The 18371-nt window shown below is 45.0% G+C and overlaps 1 protein-coding gene across 2 annotated transcripts; it reads left to right on the top strand.

Moving 5' to 3' along the window:
* Positions 1-580: 580 nt before the first annotated feature.
* UCHL1 (ubiquitin C-terminal hydrolase L1) lies at positions 581-8378 on the top strand. Of its 2 annotated transcripts, none has more exons than XM_075567482.1 (9): positions 581-663; positions 1015-1026; positions 2300-2428; positions 2910-3060; positions 3833-3918; positions 4212-4259; positions 5748-5814; positions 7183-7241; positions 7995-8378. In XM_075567482.1, exons 2-9 carry the CDS (start codon positions 1015-1017, stop codon positions 8079-8081), a joined length of 639 nt encoding a protein of 212 aa, XP_075423597.1. In that variant the 5' UTR covers positions 581-663; the 3' UTR covers positions 8082-8378. The 2 variants fall into 2 exon arrangements, with proteins under 2 accessions (XP_075423597.1, XP_075423589.1); XM_075567474.1 differs by lacking the exon at positions 581-663 and adding an exon at positions 766-917.
* The last annotated feature ends 9993 nt before the right edge of the window (positions 8379-18371 follow it).

Below are 18371 nucleotides of genomic sequence, written 5' to 3'. Positions count from 1 at the left end.
AGGGTATAAAACAATAGGTACCACTGGCTTCAATAGGTACAGGGTATAAAACAATAGGTACAGTTGAAGGCTATGTTATTCACATTTGATTGCCTATTGCTAACTTTGCTATACCATAGTAAGAGGGGGGGAAAGAATGGCCTGAATCATTATTATGCATTTGATCTGGATCTATTTGGCATGTATATCCATACCATTAACAGCAATGCACTACATTCAGGACATCCAGTCCTCTGCAGCACTAAGTGGGCGTATTAATATTATTTATTCGTATATTACTTGCCTTTTTTTTTCTAATTCAACAATGATTTATCCACCCTGTTCTATATATATATATATATAGATATAGATATAAATATATATATATATATAATATATATTAAATACCTTTAATTTAGCTAATGACTTGAACATTAGTAACACAATGAGGTTAAATGAACAGCCCCCCACCATCTTTTCTTTTTTTTTAATTACTAAAAAAAAAATCTCTGTGATTTGCTAGCAACTTCCAGAACAAACATCATGTGCCTGGGCGCTGCTATCTGTATAGGAGTCAACAACGTGTTGCGCACTTTTTAAAACAGGACATATCCAACGGTCGCCCAAACGTCACCCACCGGTGACATCACGACCTGGAACCCAGGTTCAGGGCCACCGTACTCGGTAATATTCCAGAGGGGGTTTCTGTATCCTATTACCCTGCATTGGTACCGGCTGATCTTCCATCCCTCCCCCCTCCCTCCCCCATTCTCGCGCCTGCGTTGGTACCTGTCCGGCTATATAAAAGCAGCCGAGGCGTTGCCTTCTGTTCTCAGTCGGGTCTGACGGTTCAGCAGGTTCAGCATCTTCTTTCCGCTCGGGAGATAACGGTTTGTTTCGCAGCCATGCAGTGGAAAGCTATGGAAATCAACCCGGAGGTAACGGGGCTTGCTGTGCGTTTTCCCCACTCGCTGGCTGTATTTTGTTATGTGGAGTTTGACTCGTTTCTTATCTCGCCCCCTCTTATCTCTCTAGATGCTGAACAAAGTGAGTGTCCGGGGGGAGGGGATGCGGAGGCCTGGCTGCCAGATGGGAGCATCCTCGCGGGGACCAGGACCCCGGCTCGGACTCTAACATGAGATTTCCTTCTGATTATGCTTTATTTATCTATAATCCAGGGCGTGGTCCCTGCTGCACTCATCGCCTGTTTAACGCTCTCCTCACAACTGGAGCCACCAATTGCCTTACTAGCACATTTACTTAACTAGCACTGTCAAGATTAATTGTTGTTTTTGGGCGGTCCCTTTGCGTTTAAGTGAAAAGATGGATTGTCTTTGGCTATGTAGGAAATCCAAAGGGGATCAATGCAGACTTAAATGCCATGTGGTATATTTAAAAAATTAATATTTTAGGCTGTCCTTTACACTCGCTCCATGTCATGTAGTATATAGTATTTTATGCACCTATTGTACTGTGGGGCTGAATGTTGTGTAATACCACTACTTGGTAAGAATACTCCCTAGTCACTAGGGACTCCCTATCCCAACGACCTCCCCTCCCTGCAATATATAAATGGGTCTTAAGGTCTGACCACCCAAACACTGTTAACGATGGTCACAATTACATTTCATAGTTATAATATGAATGGTCTTGCACCTGTTTTAAAGTGGCCATGGGTCCCTGAACAATACCTGAAGTGTGCCTGTGGCTAATTGCCACAGTAGTAGACCAGCATCCAGTGTTTGCTATTTGTAGTCATGCAAAAGACCTGACCCCATGTGCCATTTACTCCCTCTTATGGGCTAGATGCAGTGGTTGGTTTACACTGCAGCATACCGGACACACCCACTTTCCCCTCGGGAGCACATGGACTGCATTCTGCTCTTACAGGTCTCCACTATAACAATCTTTGCTTTTAACTATGCAACAATTAACCCCTTATTCCAGATTATTGGAATGGGATTTATCCAGTTTATGTAGTTTGGGCTGCAATTTCAATATATTGACATTCAATAACCTTGACTGGACCAGGTCAGATATCTAAAGTTAAATTCTAACTGGCAACACAATTGTACAATAACTACAGTATGAAATGCTGCTTTATCATATAGCCTTGCTAACTGCAGTTGTAGTGGCGAAGCCAAGTGTAGGGACTGGTTAATCCAGTCTCTGGAGACCACTCCTAAAGTTGGGTCTTTAGATGCCATATTGGTGTACAGGTTCCATAACCTTGCAAATGTGGTGCTTGGTCTGTTCTTGCAGTTGGGTTAAAGTGGCAGTGCCTGCCATGTGTTGAACTCATCGGTTTCTTTGTGTGCAGATGCTGACCAAGCTGGGGGTGTCGGATGGTTGGAAATTTGTTGATGTCCTGGGCTTTGAGGAAGAATCCCTGGGCTCTGTCCCCACACCTGTCTGTGCAGTGCTGCTCCTCTTCCCACTCACTCCGCAGGTAGGGTGGTGGCTTCTGAGCTTAAGCAGCACTGCTTCTGAATGTGCTTGGTCATCAAAGCATCCCTTGCTGTGACAAAGCAGGTGCCGGGCTTGAGGGCTTAAAGCAATTATTATTTATAATGAAGTGTGTTCAATAGCTATTAAGCTTCATAGTTTACTTAACTCAGGAGATTCTAATTTGTTCTTGAACACTTAAATGACTGCTGTGTTACTCAATTGCCATATCACTGGTGGGGAAAACTGGGCTGGAGCCAGTTTGGAAGCCTAACGTATGCAAATAACAGGCCAAATTGTCATATGGAGTTGCTAAATATTTTTTCCCAGTCTATGTAATGCTTTATATATATCTGCCTTGTATAATATTTGTCAGTGAGCAGTGGTCCCACCATATTTGGTAAAACAGTTATTGCCTAAATGTAGAACCGTGGTTTTCAATGTATTTTTGTTTAAGTGTTGGTTATATCCACCTGTTTTAACAGCATGAAAGCTTCAGAGAAAAGCAAATGGAAGGGCTTAAGGGGAAAGAAACAAATTCCAAAGTATATTTCATGAGGCAGACCATTGCTAACTCATGTGGTACAGTTGGCCTTATCCATGCTGTTGCCAATAACAAAGAGAAACTGGGATTTGGTGAGTATTTTCATCCTTAACAGCAATGCTGTTTTTGAAGTCTTGACATTATCTTACAGAAAGTATTTTCTATGTCCGAATAAGAGGCTATTTTTCCAATAATTAAATGCAGGTATTGCCATACTAGTATTGGGTAATTTCTTGTTATCTGTAGCCAATTCCTGTTATCCGGAGCCATATTCCTGTTATCAGGAAAGTACCCATATTAAACCTACCATCCCCTCCACTCAACGCCCTCCAACCAGTAAAATGCCCGTCCCCACCTCCTCAAACACTCCTAACAGATAACTGCCCCTCCCCACCTCATACACCGAGAACTGCCACCCTAACACCAGTAACCGCCCCCCCTGCCACCTGCCTCCCAATAGTGAGGACTGCCCCCTAACACCAGTAATTGCCCAACTTCCTTCTAACCCAGTGGCACAACAAACACCGAGGAAACGCACGTCATCTATTTTTTTTTTTTTTTTTTTTTTTTTTTTTTTTTTTTTTTAAACCGATCATGTGTTCTTGCCCATATCAACCTTTAGTGATGCTTATCTAAGCTGTACTACCTGCTTGATGGGACTCCTGGTGCAGAGCCTGTAGATTTCAGGGGAAGCAAAATACATTGCCATGAGAAGCTGCCAAATATGGCTATATTGTACCTCAATTACCATCTTTTCCTCACAACCTTTTATTTGACTACTTCAGAAAATATTACCCTTAATCAACCTTTAAAGCTGAGGTGAATGGGGCTGGTTCATCTTTGTTTTTGTTTTTAAACATACAGCTGAGAAGTCTGCCTTAAAGGACTATCTAGACGAATCTGCTGCTCTTTCGCCAGATGACAGGTCAAAACTCCTGGAAAAAAATGAGGTATTGTATACTGTTACACAAATTCTTGAGATATATATTTATGTAACATACCTACCTATAGCCCCTATCATACATGCACTCACTAGCGCTCTGGAACCCATAGTTCTTCAGTGAGCTACTTTTCAGAAATGTATGCAGTGACACCTGCCTACACTTTGCATGGAGCAGCAAAAGGTCCTTAAGAGCTGTCACATTGACTTGCTTAGCTAAGGAGCTCAAATGGGGAGCAGTTGCTTCTCAACACCCCTGTGATGCCTTTAAGAACACATTTCAACTATCTCTTTGTTTCTTAGACCATACAGTCTGCCCACAACTCTATTGCAGCTGAAGGACAATGCAGGGTAAGGTTTCAAAGCCAATCTCTAATCTAACGTGTTGCTCACATTTTTAATCTGCCAATCTGTGCCACATGAACTCCTGCTAGTTTGAACCAGACACTTCTAAAAACTGTCCTGTTATGAAATCTGCCCCACTGAGCTCTTGAATGTCTTAAAATAACATCCACAACTAACTTGCTACCTGGTTTTTATATATTGCCATACAACTTAATTGAAGGACTTTTAGGCTGAACTATATAACAGTTATGGTGTGGATGAGACCCCAACGATAGAATGTCATTAATATGCAACATTTATGGCAAATCTTTTAACTTGCTTCAGGTAACTCTCCTGAATAACATGCCAGTAACTATTTACTGTTTCACCCCAAATTGCAGCAGGCCCAAGACATGTGTATACACATTGCATGTACAAACGCCAACTCATTCAAGTGGGATGGGAGCATGACAAGGAAAAGAACACCACTGGTTTCCCAATAAATGTTGTACAAAATGTAATGTGGCTTATATTCCAAGTATTTACTGGGAAGCAGAAAGCGGTGGTCCAGTCTTAAGCTGTGCCTTATTGGCAGGCAACAGTGGCTGAGACACACCACTTTGTGGGGCTTTAGGGCCTCCCATGTAACACTTTAAGTAGATCATGTTGCCCACCACTGCTCTTTAAACCAATTCCCTGTTATTTGGCTTCTGTATCCATCACCTTAGTTAATGTAACCTGCTGGTGTAGTAGATCTACAGAAGAGCCACTTGTGAAGCTGCTCTTGGTTATGTAGCTGAGGCACCTTACAACTGTCTTGGTGTCGCTGTTTGCCACTTTAAACAGTTTCCTCCAGAAGCCTGACTACGGCTGTGATTATGGTCGCTGCATGCGAAAGCCGCTGCACACACTCCTGCAGCCCAAGCCATTTGTAAATTTAGCTGCAGGAGATGGATGTGTCAAAGCTGGTTTGCCCTCATTGGATGAACCAGCTCACGTGCACTGACGTCAGCCGCCTGAAAATACACAATTTGTATTTGCAAAATGCTGTCAATGTGCTGCTTCACTCGGCAGGCACTGGGGGTAACTTGCATAGCCCACTACAGAGTGCTTGCTGGGCGTATGCAGCATTGCTGGCACCATAATCCCAGCCTAACTTGTAATGTCTGGAGAGTTTGTTTTGGTCATTTTAACCTCCCAGGCACTTCATATTTGACACACAATGGAGCATCTGGTTATAAAGTGCTTAAGTCATGTAGATGTCTAAAAAAAAAAATCATGGACTGCTGCTCTAAATTGCACTTGTCTTTAAACTGTGACCATCTCAATCCATTAAACCCCACAGTAAGGTCTGAGTCTATCTGCTTTATATTGCAGCATAATCATGGATTCTTACTTCAGATATCTGTGCAGTACACATGTACATTTAGGAAATGCCTTGTAACATAAACCAAATAGGTCAACTGTTAAATTTGCTTTAAAAAAAAGTTTGCTACAAATCATTTCCTCCTGCAGGAGGATGAATCCATAAACTTCCACTTCATATTGTTTACTGGTATTGATGGACATCTGTATGAGCTTGGTAAGTGAATCTTTAAATTGTAGGTTAATGCATGTTTCCCCCTCCCCCTTAGAAATGTATGTATATAAAGGGTTCTTCTAAAGTTGGGGGCACGCTCGTCCCCAAAACATTTAAATTAAATGCCGGGAGGGCGGCACATGAGGCCTCTAACTTGCATACCTTGGTTTCAGGCAACAGTGTCAAATGACCCCAGTGCCATTTGACACTAACAAGTCAGGGGCGCAGCGCCAAAAGTTTGTGCACCCCTGTATTTAAAGAATGAACATGCTATACTTGCCATGCCACTTTAACTCAAATGTTTTTGCTCATTACGGAATAGACTTCATGTAACCTTTAGGAGTGACACGAGTTGACAAACTCCTTGTTGCATGCTTGTCCCTCTGAAAAAGATATTCAAATGCTCCCATTTTAAGGGGGTTTTCATAAATTGAATCACCCTTGCATCAATGTAGCTAACCTCTGAATTAGACTACACATTATGCCATTTTAAAGTTGTAGATTCAATATTAATTGCGTACACTTAAATATTGGCTTTAAATATATGGCCAAAATCCTCGGAAGGCCTGAAGCCTCCATGTTTTAATATTGGTGACTTTTTTTTTTTTATATACCAGCAGTTATTTAAGTAAACTTCTAACTCGGATGGCATGTTGCTTATCTAGCAGCACACACACATTGAACCCATTGCTAAAGGAGCTGTCCTGTTGTATAATCCCAGTCTCAATGTTCAGTGTCACAGGCCAGATCAGCCATTTCCTGTAATCTGTATGAACAGCAGATCTTTAATATTGCAGCACAGAAGGAACCAAGAAATCCCTATATTTTTTTTTCTTCTTTTTTTTCTTTTGTCCTTCTGGTATTTAAATACTTTAACATGCAGACCTTACATTTCCAAATTTTCAGTATTTACAGCATACCTTGCTCCAAAGGCATGATCACCATTTTCAGGTTTGCCAAATTGATATTTCATTGGATTCAAATTGAAGTGGCAGTTATACCTGCCACCAAGCTAATGGCATAAACATGTTCAAGGGAAACAGAATGGATGGTTTCCTTAATTGGGCAACTTGTATTTTGTTTGTACTTGGGTTAAATTATTAAATCCCTGTTTGTAATTAAATATAATTTGTTTGTCAATGACATATGCTGTAAGTGATCAGCAGTTCAACAAACGTTCATTTTATAAATGCAAAAATAACCTTATCTTTCAAGGCTTAAATCTTCACTAAAATCTACTAGACCCCCTGTTCACAGTAAGGTTCTCAACAGTAGCACTTAATACTGAAGTGCTAATTTTCTCTGTACTAATTCTGTTCAATTTTCTAAATATTCGTGCAAATGATGGCACTCTAAAATGTAATTCTTTAGATGGGAGAATTCCAGTTCCTGTTACTCATGGTGCTACTTCTGAAGACTCCTTACTGAAGGTACAAACTGCATCTTTCTCTGTATATGGTCATGTTTAAATTGGACATTGAGCAATGTCAAATGTAACAGGTTAGCTTGAACTCTGATCAAGCAATGCATTTAATGTAGAACATGGGTGTGAATCTAGTTAAATGAGAACTGCCCTATGACTAGGATAGTTATTAACACTTGGTTTGCCAGAAGATAGTGCTGCAGGTCTTCCAGGATTGAGAACATGTGACTGGCATGTGTAGCAATTTAATGGTTGTGACCCCATGCCAATGACCAACAGAAGAGACTAGTCCTATTGTTAAACACTCCCAGAGCAATTAAAGTGATCTTGTCTAGAAAAAGGTGTTGATCATAAGGGTCCTGAGAGGTACTTGAAGAGATTAAGTGTAAGGCCATGCTTATAGAGCTGGCGATGTGACCGATGTCGCCACCAGCAACAGTTATAATTTTTTAGCGACTGTCACCAGTGATGTCACTAAAGGGGCGAGCTGCGCAATTTGACTGGTTTAGAGACAGTCACATGTGGCAACTGTCTTTAAAAAATCAAATGGACCTGGCTTCCAATTTTCCAGACACAACGTTGCGCTTACTAGAAGTGCTGTGCTGGCGACTGAGCCAATTGTTTTTCGAGCAGCGTGCCATCTCAAGGCACTAAGCGCAGCCTAATTGTTAACTTCTGATGGCAGCAAAAGAAAATACAAAAAGTTTAGACAAGGCTAAAGTGTACCGTCATAATCGATGACCCATTTCTTCTGTTGTAGGATGCAGCCAAAATCTGCCGACAGTTTACCGAACGTGGACATGGAGAAGTCCGTTTCTCTGCTGTGGCTCTCAGCAAGTCTGCATAACTTCTACTTCAACATGCACTTGTAAACCGTGCAGCGTAAAATGCTTTAGTAGCTATACTGACCATTACAGCCAGATTCTCTCCTCCACCCCCACACTTATGCCTTAATAAGCAAGTGGTGTGTAAGTTAAACAAAGTGCTTTCATATCAACATGCACATGTGGTGGGCTATCTAGCTGTTGTGGTTTCACTCGTGTGGTTTAATGCTTTACTTACTGTAGGTTAAAAAAATGTCATTACAATTCCTTTGCACTTGTCCTAATGAAGAAATAAAAGTTTGCCATTTAGGCACATTGCACTTTTGGATGGAAAGTAGTTTGTGGGGGGGGGGGGGTGGTTGAGCCTTGTTTGTTTACTTTAGCAATACTGCTGGAAAGCAGCTACTCGTTCTGGAGAGGCGTCTTGTGGGATGTAAATTTGGGTTCATAGCAATGGCTTTGTGGGTTAAATTGGTGCTCAAATCTGAAGTTTGCCTGTAATAATGTCACTGTTTGACAGTGCACTTATTTCAGTACAACTTGTTCAGGATGAGGGTGGAGATCACAATGCAAAAGCTAGCATTTTGAGAAGACCAGATTTCCCTGCGTTGGTACATGGTTTTGACAGTAACCAAATGAAAGGGTCAATTTAGAGTTTGCCAACAGCAATTGTCATAGTGATAACTTTAGGTACAAATGATAGATTTGTTACAAGAACTGATTTAGTTGGCAAATGGCATTTTGAGCAGGGGTTGGTAGAATTATGGTGGTTCCATTTTTAATATAAATTGTTTACTAAATTCACAGATGCTTGCTCACTGCTTCCAGAAGCTCAGATATTGTAACAGTTTGCACAGGTTTCTGTGGGGGCTGTTGGAGTTCTGTAGTATTGAAATAAAAGTAAGTGGATGTGAAGCAAGATTTGTAGCCTCTGCAGACCAGTTCCACATTCATCCCTCTCTGACGTGAGGGAATGATTAAGCTTTTAAAGCATTGTAATACTGCATGCAACAAATACAAATCACTTTAACATTCACATGTCTCAGACTGGTCTAAGTTAAAATGGATTTGACACAACAGGTGACACTGCTCATTTACATGTCATATCCCAGAATCTCAAGCTACCGTGGAAGCTTTGTATATGCTAGGACAGCGGTTCCCAATCTGTGTGCCCTGGTGCGCCGCGGCTTGCCTAGAGCGGCGCCGCAATTATCTTCCCCACCATCCTGTAGGCAGAGAGGAAGCCGGGGGCAGGGCATTGTGCAGAGCACACTGTGTGTCTGCCTTCCTGCTCTGTCTGCGCCGTGTCCCGTCCCCTTCTGCCCCGGCTGGTAGGAGAAGGTAGGGGGATGATAGAAGGGAGAGTTGTACATTTGCCTGCCCAGTGACTGTGTTAAGGGAACTACCTGCACGGATCTCCTCCCCCCCCCCCCCCCCCCCCCCCCCACCAAACCCACCCCCCTCACATCTGTCGCTGCCTCTGCTCTTCAATGTGTGTAAGGCCTCGGTCCTGCTGCGCTCGTTGGCGCAGGCGGCCATGTCGCGAGTTCCCCACCAGCAGGGGAATCCTCGCGAGCCGGTCCCCCCTGGCGGCACAGCTGACTACACGCTGTGGCGTGTCAGCCGCTAGGCGACACAAGAGAAAGGTGTTTCCTAGCGTTGACGCGTCACATGGTGTGGCTGTGAGCCAATGGGGAGGGGAGGCTTCGGGAGGAGTGTGGAGTGAAAGCAGGTGAGTGCCTGCGTGTGTGTGTGTTTAAACTTACCCTCAGCAGCTCCAGCCCGAGTCCGTGGAGGGAGGGGGGGGGGGGAGAGTAGCGGGTCCCTCCGCTCAAGCCACGCCCCCTCCCTGTCAAACCTCCCGCTCCCTACAGACCGCATATCGCGGTCTGTGTATGTCAGCGCACCGCCTGTCTGCAGTGCGGGTGCGCTGACTCTGGGAGCGGGGCCTTGGCCTAATATGTGTGTAGTGTGTGCCTGCACGGATTTCCTGCCTTTCCTCCACTCCCCTCTGTCTGCGGGAGAGAGAGGGGTCTGTGAGTGAGGCTAAGGCCCCGCTCCCAGAGTCAGCGCGCCCGCACTGCAGACAGGCGGTGCGCTGACACTACACAGACCGCGATATGCGGTCTGTAGGGAGCGGGAGGTGGGCGGCAGTGGGAGGGGGGGCGTGGCTTGAGTGGAGGGACCCGCTACTCTCCCCCGCTCCCTCCACGGACTCGGGCTGGAGCTACTGAGGGTAAGTAACACACACACACAGGCACTCATATACACAGACAGGCACGCACGCACTCAGACACACAGACAGGCACTCACCTGCTTTCACTCCACACTCCTCCCCGCTCCCCGAAGCCTCTCCTCCTCCCGAAGCCTCCCCTCCCCATTGGCTCACAGCCACACCACGTGACGCGTCAACGCTAGGGAACACCATTTTCTTGTGTCCCATAGCGGCTGACGCGCCACAGCGTGTAGTCAGCTGTGCCGCCAGGGGGGACCGGGACCGGCTCGCGAGGATTCCCCTGCTGGTGAGGAACTCGCGACATGGCCGCCCGCGCCAACGAGCGCAGCGGGACCGAGGCCTGAGACACCAACTGCGCACTGCAACTGTTGGGTATGTATATACACCTTAGTTTTTACTTTGGGCGCTGCGGAAAAATCCTGATCGCCTTGGAGCCTTGAACCGAAAAAGTTTGGGAACCACTGTGCTAGGAGATCAGGGTTAGACATGTCTGTGGTTTTGTTTTGTTTTTTTTTTCACGGCCAAGGTGGCAAGGCATATGCAGAGAGTTTGTCATATTAGGCTGAAATTATATTGTATGCATGGCAAATGCCCCAACACTTTCTGTACCATGTTTCGGGTGATGAGCAGGGTATTGCTATGACATCACAGAGCTGGTTTGCTGTGACTGGCTGAACTGCTCACATGATGTGGCCATTGCTGTAAAAGACCATTTTTCTAGTGCTCGAGCTAGGGGCAACCTCTGAGGGATCCTGCAATTTGTACTTGGGGTGCACGCAAGTGCTATTGCACACAGTATAAGCTATGCTTCACATAGTTACATGCAGAACAAGTCATAGGCATTTGCTTTTAAGATATTTGCAAACATTGTAATTGCCTTGACATGGTGAGTTTATTTTATTTTTTGGTTCTGTGATCTTTAAATCAAGCTCACATGACTGAGTGAATGTGCTGGATATGCAAATTGCCTCACATCCATTTGGAGGTCGTGCCCCCAGCCTCCTCCATTCAGGCTCTTATATTTATTTATCTCCTTGCCAACAGCTTGATACACAGCTCACACTGTGCAAAGGGAGAAAAAATGTTTTATTTTTTTTTGTTTTGTTTCCCCACATTCTAAGATGGGGGTGAGCCCTCTCTAAAACAGTTACTGGGGGGGGGGTGGGTTTCTACCTACTTCCTTGGGAATTCTGTCAAAGCTTTTCTCTGAAAGAGGTTGATTTATTTGCAATGAAGACTTTGTACATTGTTTCTAAATCCAGTGTTATTATATTTTGTAAAGCATCCAAGAAAGGTAAAAGCTACTATTAACAGCAGGGGAGTGCAAACTCTTGGAGCTGCTCCGCCTTGCTTGGCAGCATGAAATGACACTACGGCTGTCACGTGACCTCATTACCATGGAGACAGCTGTGTGACATCACTGCATAACACACCGCAGTGTCATTTGATGTCGCGTTGACATGGGGATGTGTCACACCAATGCATCTGAACAAGTTTGTTACAGAGGCTGCGCAATACCCCAGCATTTAATTTGAATGCCTCGGAAGAGCCCGGTGCCTCTGTGCCCCCACTTTGCGCACCGCTGATCTACAACATAGTATAATCATCTGCAGAAAAGGTCTCTTCCCAGAACTAGGACATTCCTTGTAGTAAAGAATAATTAGAGCTCTGTGGCATGCTAATTGTCTGACCCCCCTGCTCCTATTGGTTGACTGGAGCCTATAAATGAATAGCTGGTTAAAGATGTGTGCACTGTTTGGAGGGACTGTCCGTATGCCAATTCATGCACGCAGAAAGAGCTTGAGTATGCAGGAAAAAAGAGAACAATTATACTAAAGTCTTTCATTCAAAAATCAATATACAGTTTCAGTGACAAAACGCAAAAATGGCGTACTGGGCACTTGTTTTTTTTTTGGTGAAATGTCTTTGTGGGCATAATCTGTTATCCAGGAGACTGAAATATGTTATGGAAGTGACCGTGCTTGTAGATGAGGCCAACACTTGCCTCCATGCCCACAGTCGTCTGTGGCAATCGGCAGAAGCGCTAAGTCGACATCTGCGCATAGATCAGCTGTTGCCACCCCCCTCAACGCATGCGCAGAGGCTCTGACCATAGCCAGCAAGAGCTGTACCCCTCCACACATGCACAGAGGCCTCGAACTTGGCACCACGTAGCGTGTGGGCGGCAGCAGCACCACCAAAGTAGAAGAGGACACAGCAGATGCCTTTGAAACTCAGCAGCAAGTTGCGCATGGGCAGCAGCACCAGAGGAGAAGAGAATACGGAGCCAAAACAACCCACCCCCACACATTGTCACACAGACACACAAAGAATTCAGTGTGAATAGCCAATACAGGGTGTGGGCCGAGCACGTGCGTTCTAAATCAAATTTCTTTGTGTTTTGTCACTACAAATTGTATTTTGATTTTTAATTAAAAACATCACTAACAATTTCTGTGACATGTTTCATTTAAAATACATGTTCTCGGCCCACATAATTTAAAAAAAAAAAATGTTATGATCCATACAGTGCTGCTCACTGAAAGTAGTGTGCAGAAAAAACCTTTGCGTTGATTTGAACCCATTCAAAGCATTTGTGAAGAATTTCTGTGTATCTACTTCAAGTTCTGTCATGTTTCTACAGCATTCAATGTAGAAAATAATCTATTTTCTTTTTCCTGTACAAGTGACAGTTGAGGCTAGTTAGTAAGGCCACATCAGATATTCTGATTAGAACGTAAGATAGCAGCAATTTCTTTTAGAATGCAATAGGCTAACAAATCCAAAATGTGTTACTGTCCTTTAGTATGAGAAATATGTGGTGCATGTACTTGGAGGCCTACAGTATTTAAACCCAGAGACAGAACATGAAACACACAGAGCTGAGTGCTACATCCATTAACACAGATACACGGTACAGTGCCGATATATATATAATCTCTTTTGAATAAAATGGTCTTTTAGTTTAACCCTTTGGCCAAAGTGTTGTGAGCCCCTCCAAGGCAGACCACATCTCAAGGGTCCTAACACTAAAAAAAAAAAAGGCCTACAGTATGCAGGTGTTTGTAGTCATATGATGGCTGTATTTGAACCCTGAAAATTAACTGATCATATTCATAGCCCAGTTTTACAACACAAGCAATACTCTGCAACCACATCTTGGATCTCTGCAGTCTATAAAAACTTTTCATTAGAACTGGAAAAAGGCAGTGCCATACTCCTTCTCTCCAGAGGGTGGCAGTCTATGTAAAGGGGAAAAAAAACATTTTTTTTAAAGTCTGATAACTCATCCAGTGGAAGAATTTTCACCCCGAAAAAGAAACAAGTCCATGTTTGAAAAATCGGTTATGTAAGACGGGTGCGTAATCTTTGCCGCTGCGTCTCCCTGCCTGCTCGCGCTCCCCCTTCCTTACCTTGTCTCCGGGGTCAAATGATGTTGAGGGGTCACATGACCCGCGGCATTTAATTTAAATTCCTTGGGGAAGAGCGCGGGGCCTCTGCAGCCGCCGCGCTCCCCCTGAAAAATCTTGTGCCCCCTCAGTTTGCGCACCCCTAATGTAAGGTAGTGAAATCAGAGCAGGATAACATTTCTCTGCAGAAGGGTTTTGATAAAGTGAAAGCTTGGGAAAGTAAATGGCACATTAGGCTTAATACAGGTGAATGTACATGCAAGGTAATGCATTTGGGATGCTAGAATAATTATGCTACCTACAAACTAAATGGGTTCAAATTAGGTCAATCCGTAACCTGAAGGCAAAAGCCTTTGCAATAGTGTTTAATAGGATATTATGCATAAAACCTGGTATAGATAGAAGACCACATCATTTTGCCACTGTAGAAAACCTTAGTAAGACCACACCTTGAATATGGAGCTGAGATTTGAGCACCACTTCACAAAAAGATGGAACTGGAAAATGTGCAGACGAGCAACCAAATGACCAGATTGGAGGTCTGATTTATCAGAAAAGGCGATCCAAATTAGTCCCTAAGGGCTACTAAAAAGAAATGTGGTTATAAATCTCTCACATGGTGTTGCTTGTTCACTGCGCTCAGTAGAGTCTGATCTAAGACTGTAAGGGCAGAATCTAAGAACAGCATTGCTGGAACCAAGATATCTATAGGTAGAGATATATAGATATCCATCTCCTTAACAATGACAAAGAAAAGCCTGTCCTTAAGGTGGAGGGGAAAAAACAAACTGGACACCATTGCAGAAAACATGTTACAGGGCAAATCGTAAACCACGATACTTGATTATATACAGTACTGTTGATCTTATACCATATTACTGTGGTTCCCAATGGTTTTTTTTTTTACATTGTGCTAGAAAATATTTGTTATGTGAACCCCTATAACAGGTATGCTGTGCATCTCACGTTACGCCAGTAAAACTAGTGCTGCACACCGAAGGAAGAGTACCAGAAAGGAGAGGGGCAATAGGGGAAGAGAAAATGAAGGGGGGGGGAGGAGGAGTAAAATAAGTAGTAACAATGTTCATTAAGATGTTTAGAACAATTATAAATGTTAACCCATGTCTTCTTATTGCTCCTGAAGTTAGCTCAAAATTGTTAACAAATGTAGCGCACTTTCCCACACCCCCTGGGAGATGTGTGTAGGGTGCAATACCTGGTGGCTCACAGGAGGCCTGAGCCTCCACTGCTGGAGCCTGGGGTATATCCTGGAACGATGCTCGGTAGTGCCTCCACCTTTGTGGGATTCTATGGTGTAGAACGACACCGTCACAGGACATATATATATATACACATACACACACACACACACACACTAAAGCAGAACAGTTTTACTATATACAACTAATATAGTTACAGCCTACCCACCACGGCCGTACCTTCCAATACTATGCCCCCTCTCAATGGAGTTACTGTCCCCAAAGTACCTAGGGGCCCTTGGGCACCCAACCAACCCGGTGTCCACAAGGTCAATGCCCCCACCCAAGGTGTGGTACAGCGCTGCTCACTAATGTGTGAAGGTGAGTTGGTGCACTTAGTTGGGTACCTGCCGGGTGTGTCCACACCCGGGCGCGCAGATGCTGTAGTTGATGATGGGATCCACGGATCTGTTGCGGTAACCCGCGAAGCTTCCGCCTCTACGTTGGGTGGTATCCCGCCTGGACGGTGTCACCATGAAGAGTGTCCTTGCTGGAGATGGTGATCTAGTCCCAGACCACTGGATGCCAGGATGCAGCGTGTGCTGGCTGTGTCCCTCACTATTATGCTATAGGGGCAGTGTGCCTATCTTTGGGCCTGTTCCTGCAGCAACCACAAGCTGAGGGGAGTCGGGGCCTAGCTGGGGGGTATATGGCCTAGTGAAGGTGCCACAGACACCTGCACATATAACCTACCCTTTCCTTGTCCCAGGTCCGACTGACTCGCGGTCCCAGCGTGTAAAATGTATCAATGTAGAGCAGGGAAAATCCTGGAACCCTATTGGCTCTACTGCAGCATGTGATTGTAGTTCCCCATGCGGAGCCTATAGGCAATGGCTGCTGCTCTGCCAGAGCTACAGCGCATGCAAGTCTCATGGCCGCCAGTCTTGGGGATTGCTCTGCGCATGCGCAACTGTACTGCGCATGCGTGAAATGTGCATGCGTGCGTACACCAACATGGTGGCGCCCTGCAGCGGAAGCCGCCAGAGCCTCCGGCGAGCCGATCACCGCTCCATACTCCCCCGTGTCAGGCACGACTGCGCCGGGAGGTAAGGGGACACAGGGCACCAGAGGAGCCATGCTATACTCTCCCCCTGGTGAAAATACCAACGTCCCTGCTTGGGAACTGCGTAACACAACAATATAACACAAGTTTACACAATAAAAATCCAGTAATAGGAGTACAACTTATCACATTGCATGGTTTTACATAAGATTGTACATCTGTGTAAACATTACGATAACTGAGTGTATTTTACTCCGAGACCACTGCTGAGCCTCATAGTGGGGTGCCCCAATTTGGTCATAGGTCATCCACTTGGGTGGTTGCCTAGCTCTCTGGCTCCTCCTGAATGGTTCTTCTACGACTACCTCTGGGGAGTAGTATACACAGTTCTGAGGCTCAGCCTCTCCCATTGAGGGTGCAAATGTCTCTACATAATCTCTGCTTGGGGTGAAGTATGGGCTTCTGGGGTCCAGGGGTTGGCTCACTGGAGCCACCTGATGAGGCGTCGTTTGTCGGTGCCCTTTACCCGTGGCTCCTCCGGGAGTGCTCCGTGACTTTGAGGCCCCCTTTGAGAGGGTCCCTCCATAGGATCCTCTACGGTCTCATTAACGGTCTCTTCACCATTCGCATGCTCATGGGTGGTCTCAGAAATAGTTTCATTTACAGTCTCTTGGCTAGCGTTGGATTGTTCCGGGTCACTGTCCAGTGGTGTAGCCGGTATCTCTGGTTCATCGTCTCCCACTTGTGGAATAGGGAGAAGGTGGTTACGGTGCCAGACCCTTACCAGGCCGCGTCTTTTATGCGGTAGACCAGGAGGCCCGGCATCTGGGACTCGACCTAAAAGACACCATCACACCAACGGTCAGCGAGTTTATGCTTTCCGGAATCCCTAGGTTGCGGAGAAGCACAGCATCTCCAGGATGGATTTCTTGGTGTCTGATCTTGTGGTCATAACGGCTCTTGTTGTTGGCGTTGGGTTGAGCAGCGGACTTCTTGGCTTTCTGGTAAACAGGAATAAATGGAGAAATAAAGCGCACAAGCAAAAACGGAGCAGGAAGGACCCAGAATCAAAAATAGAATAAAAGGGCACTTTAATGTGACAAAAGACCCATCCAACGTGTTTCAAACGTCACAGCGTTCTTTTTCAAGGTAGTGACGTGCGAAACGCGTTGGATGGGTCTTTTGTCACATTAAAGTGCCCTTTTATTCTATTTTTGATTCTGGGTCCTTCCTGCTCCGTTTTTGCTTGTGCGCTTTTTTTTCTCCATTTATTCCTGTTTACTACAATATTGGAAGCTGCACATCCTGCCTACCACTCCTAGGATTTGTGAGTATTGCTTATTATTCAGGGGAACCTGCCAATGAGACTGATTATGGGTGGGCTTGTACCATCTACCACCTGTCTTCAGGAGGATAGTACCCATACTAGTGGTTATTATGTACTAATACCATTACTCATTTTTTATACCTTGGATTAGTGGTTTTGGCTTATAATATTCTTTTATTCCTGGCATTGGAGCGCTTTAGCCTATTTTCTCTATCTGGCTTTCTGATAAGCCTGTTGCATGTTTTCCTGAAGCCTTTGCACGTATTTGAAGTGTGTTGAGTTGTGTATCCCGTCAGTTGATACTCGCAGACGTACATCCACTGGCAGCCTGGCTTCTCTCCCAAACATAAGGAAGTATGGGGAGAATCCCGTGGACTCATGTCGGGTACAATTCTACGCATGTATTAGGGCTTCCACATGTCGGCTCCACTCTGTCTTCTGAGCACCTTTCAACGTGCCAAGCATGTCCAGCAATGTCCTGTTGAACCACTCAGGCAGAGCGTCACCCTCCGGATGGTACGGAGTTGTTTGGGACATGGTGATGTCCAGGATTTTGAGTAGCTCCCGAATCAATTTGCTTTCAAAAACCTGGCCCTGGTCAGAATGAAGGCAGGCCATAATGCACAAAGTACCTTTCCCACAGTATCTTTGCCACCGTGATGGCTTTCTGGTCTTTGGTGGGGAAGGCCTGTGCATACCGGGTATAATGGTCCGTGATAACCAGCACGTTATATATCCCTAGGGCGTTGGGTTCGATGCACAGAAAGTCCATGCACACCAAATCCATGGGGCCTGAACTCTTCAGATGAGCCATTGGTGCGGCTCTAGTAGGGAGGGTTTTACATTGTATGCACTTTGTACAGTGTCGGCTGTGTCGCTCCACTGACTCTCGCATCTTTGGCCAGAAGAACCGATCTCTGATGAGCCCAAAGGTCTTCTCCACACCGAGATGTCCATGCTCATCGTGCAAGGCTTTCAGGACCAGATGTTGTAGGTTCTGGGGAAGAACCAATTGCCTTCTATCTGGGTGGTTGTGGTATTGCACCACCCGATAGAGTAGCCCATTGTCTATCTCAAA

The sequence above is a fragment of the Ascaphus truei genome, chromosome 1 (genome assembly GCF_040206685.1).
Source record: "Ascaphus truei isolate aAscTru1 chromosome 1, aAscTru1.hap1, whole genome shotgun sequence".
Lineage (NCBI taxonomy): Eukaryota > Metazoa > Chordata > Amphibia > Anura > Ascaphidae > Ascaphus > Ascaphus truei.
This window is presented reverse-complemented; position numbering and strand designations above follow the sequence as displayed.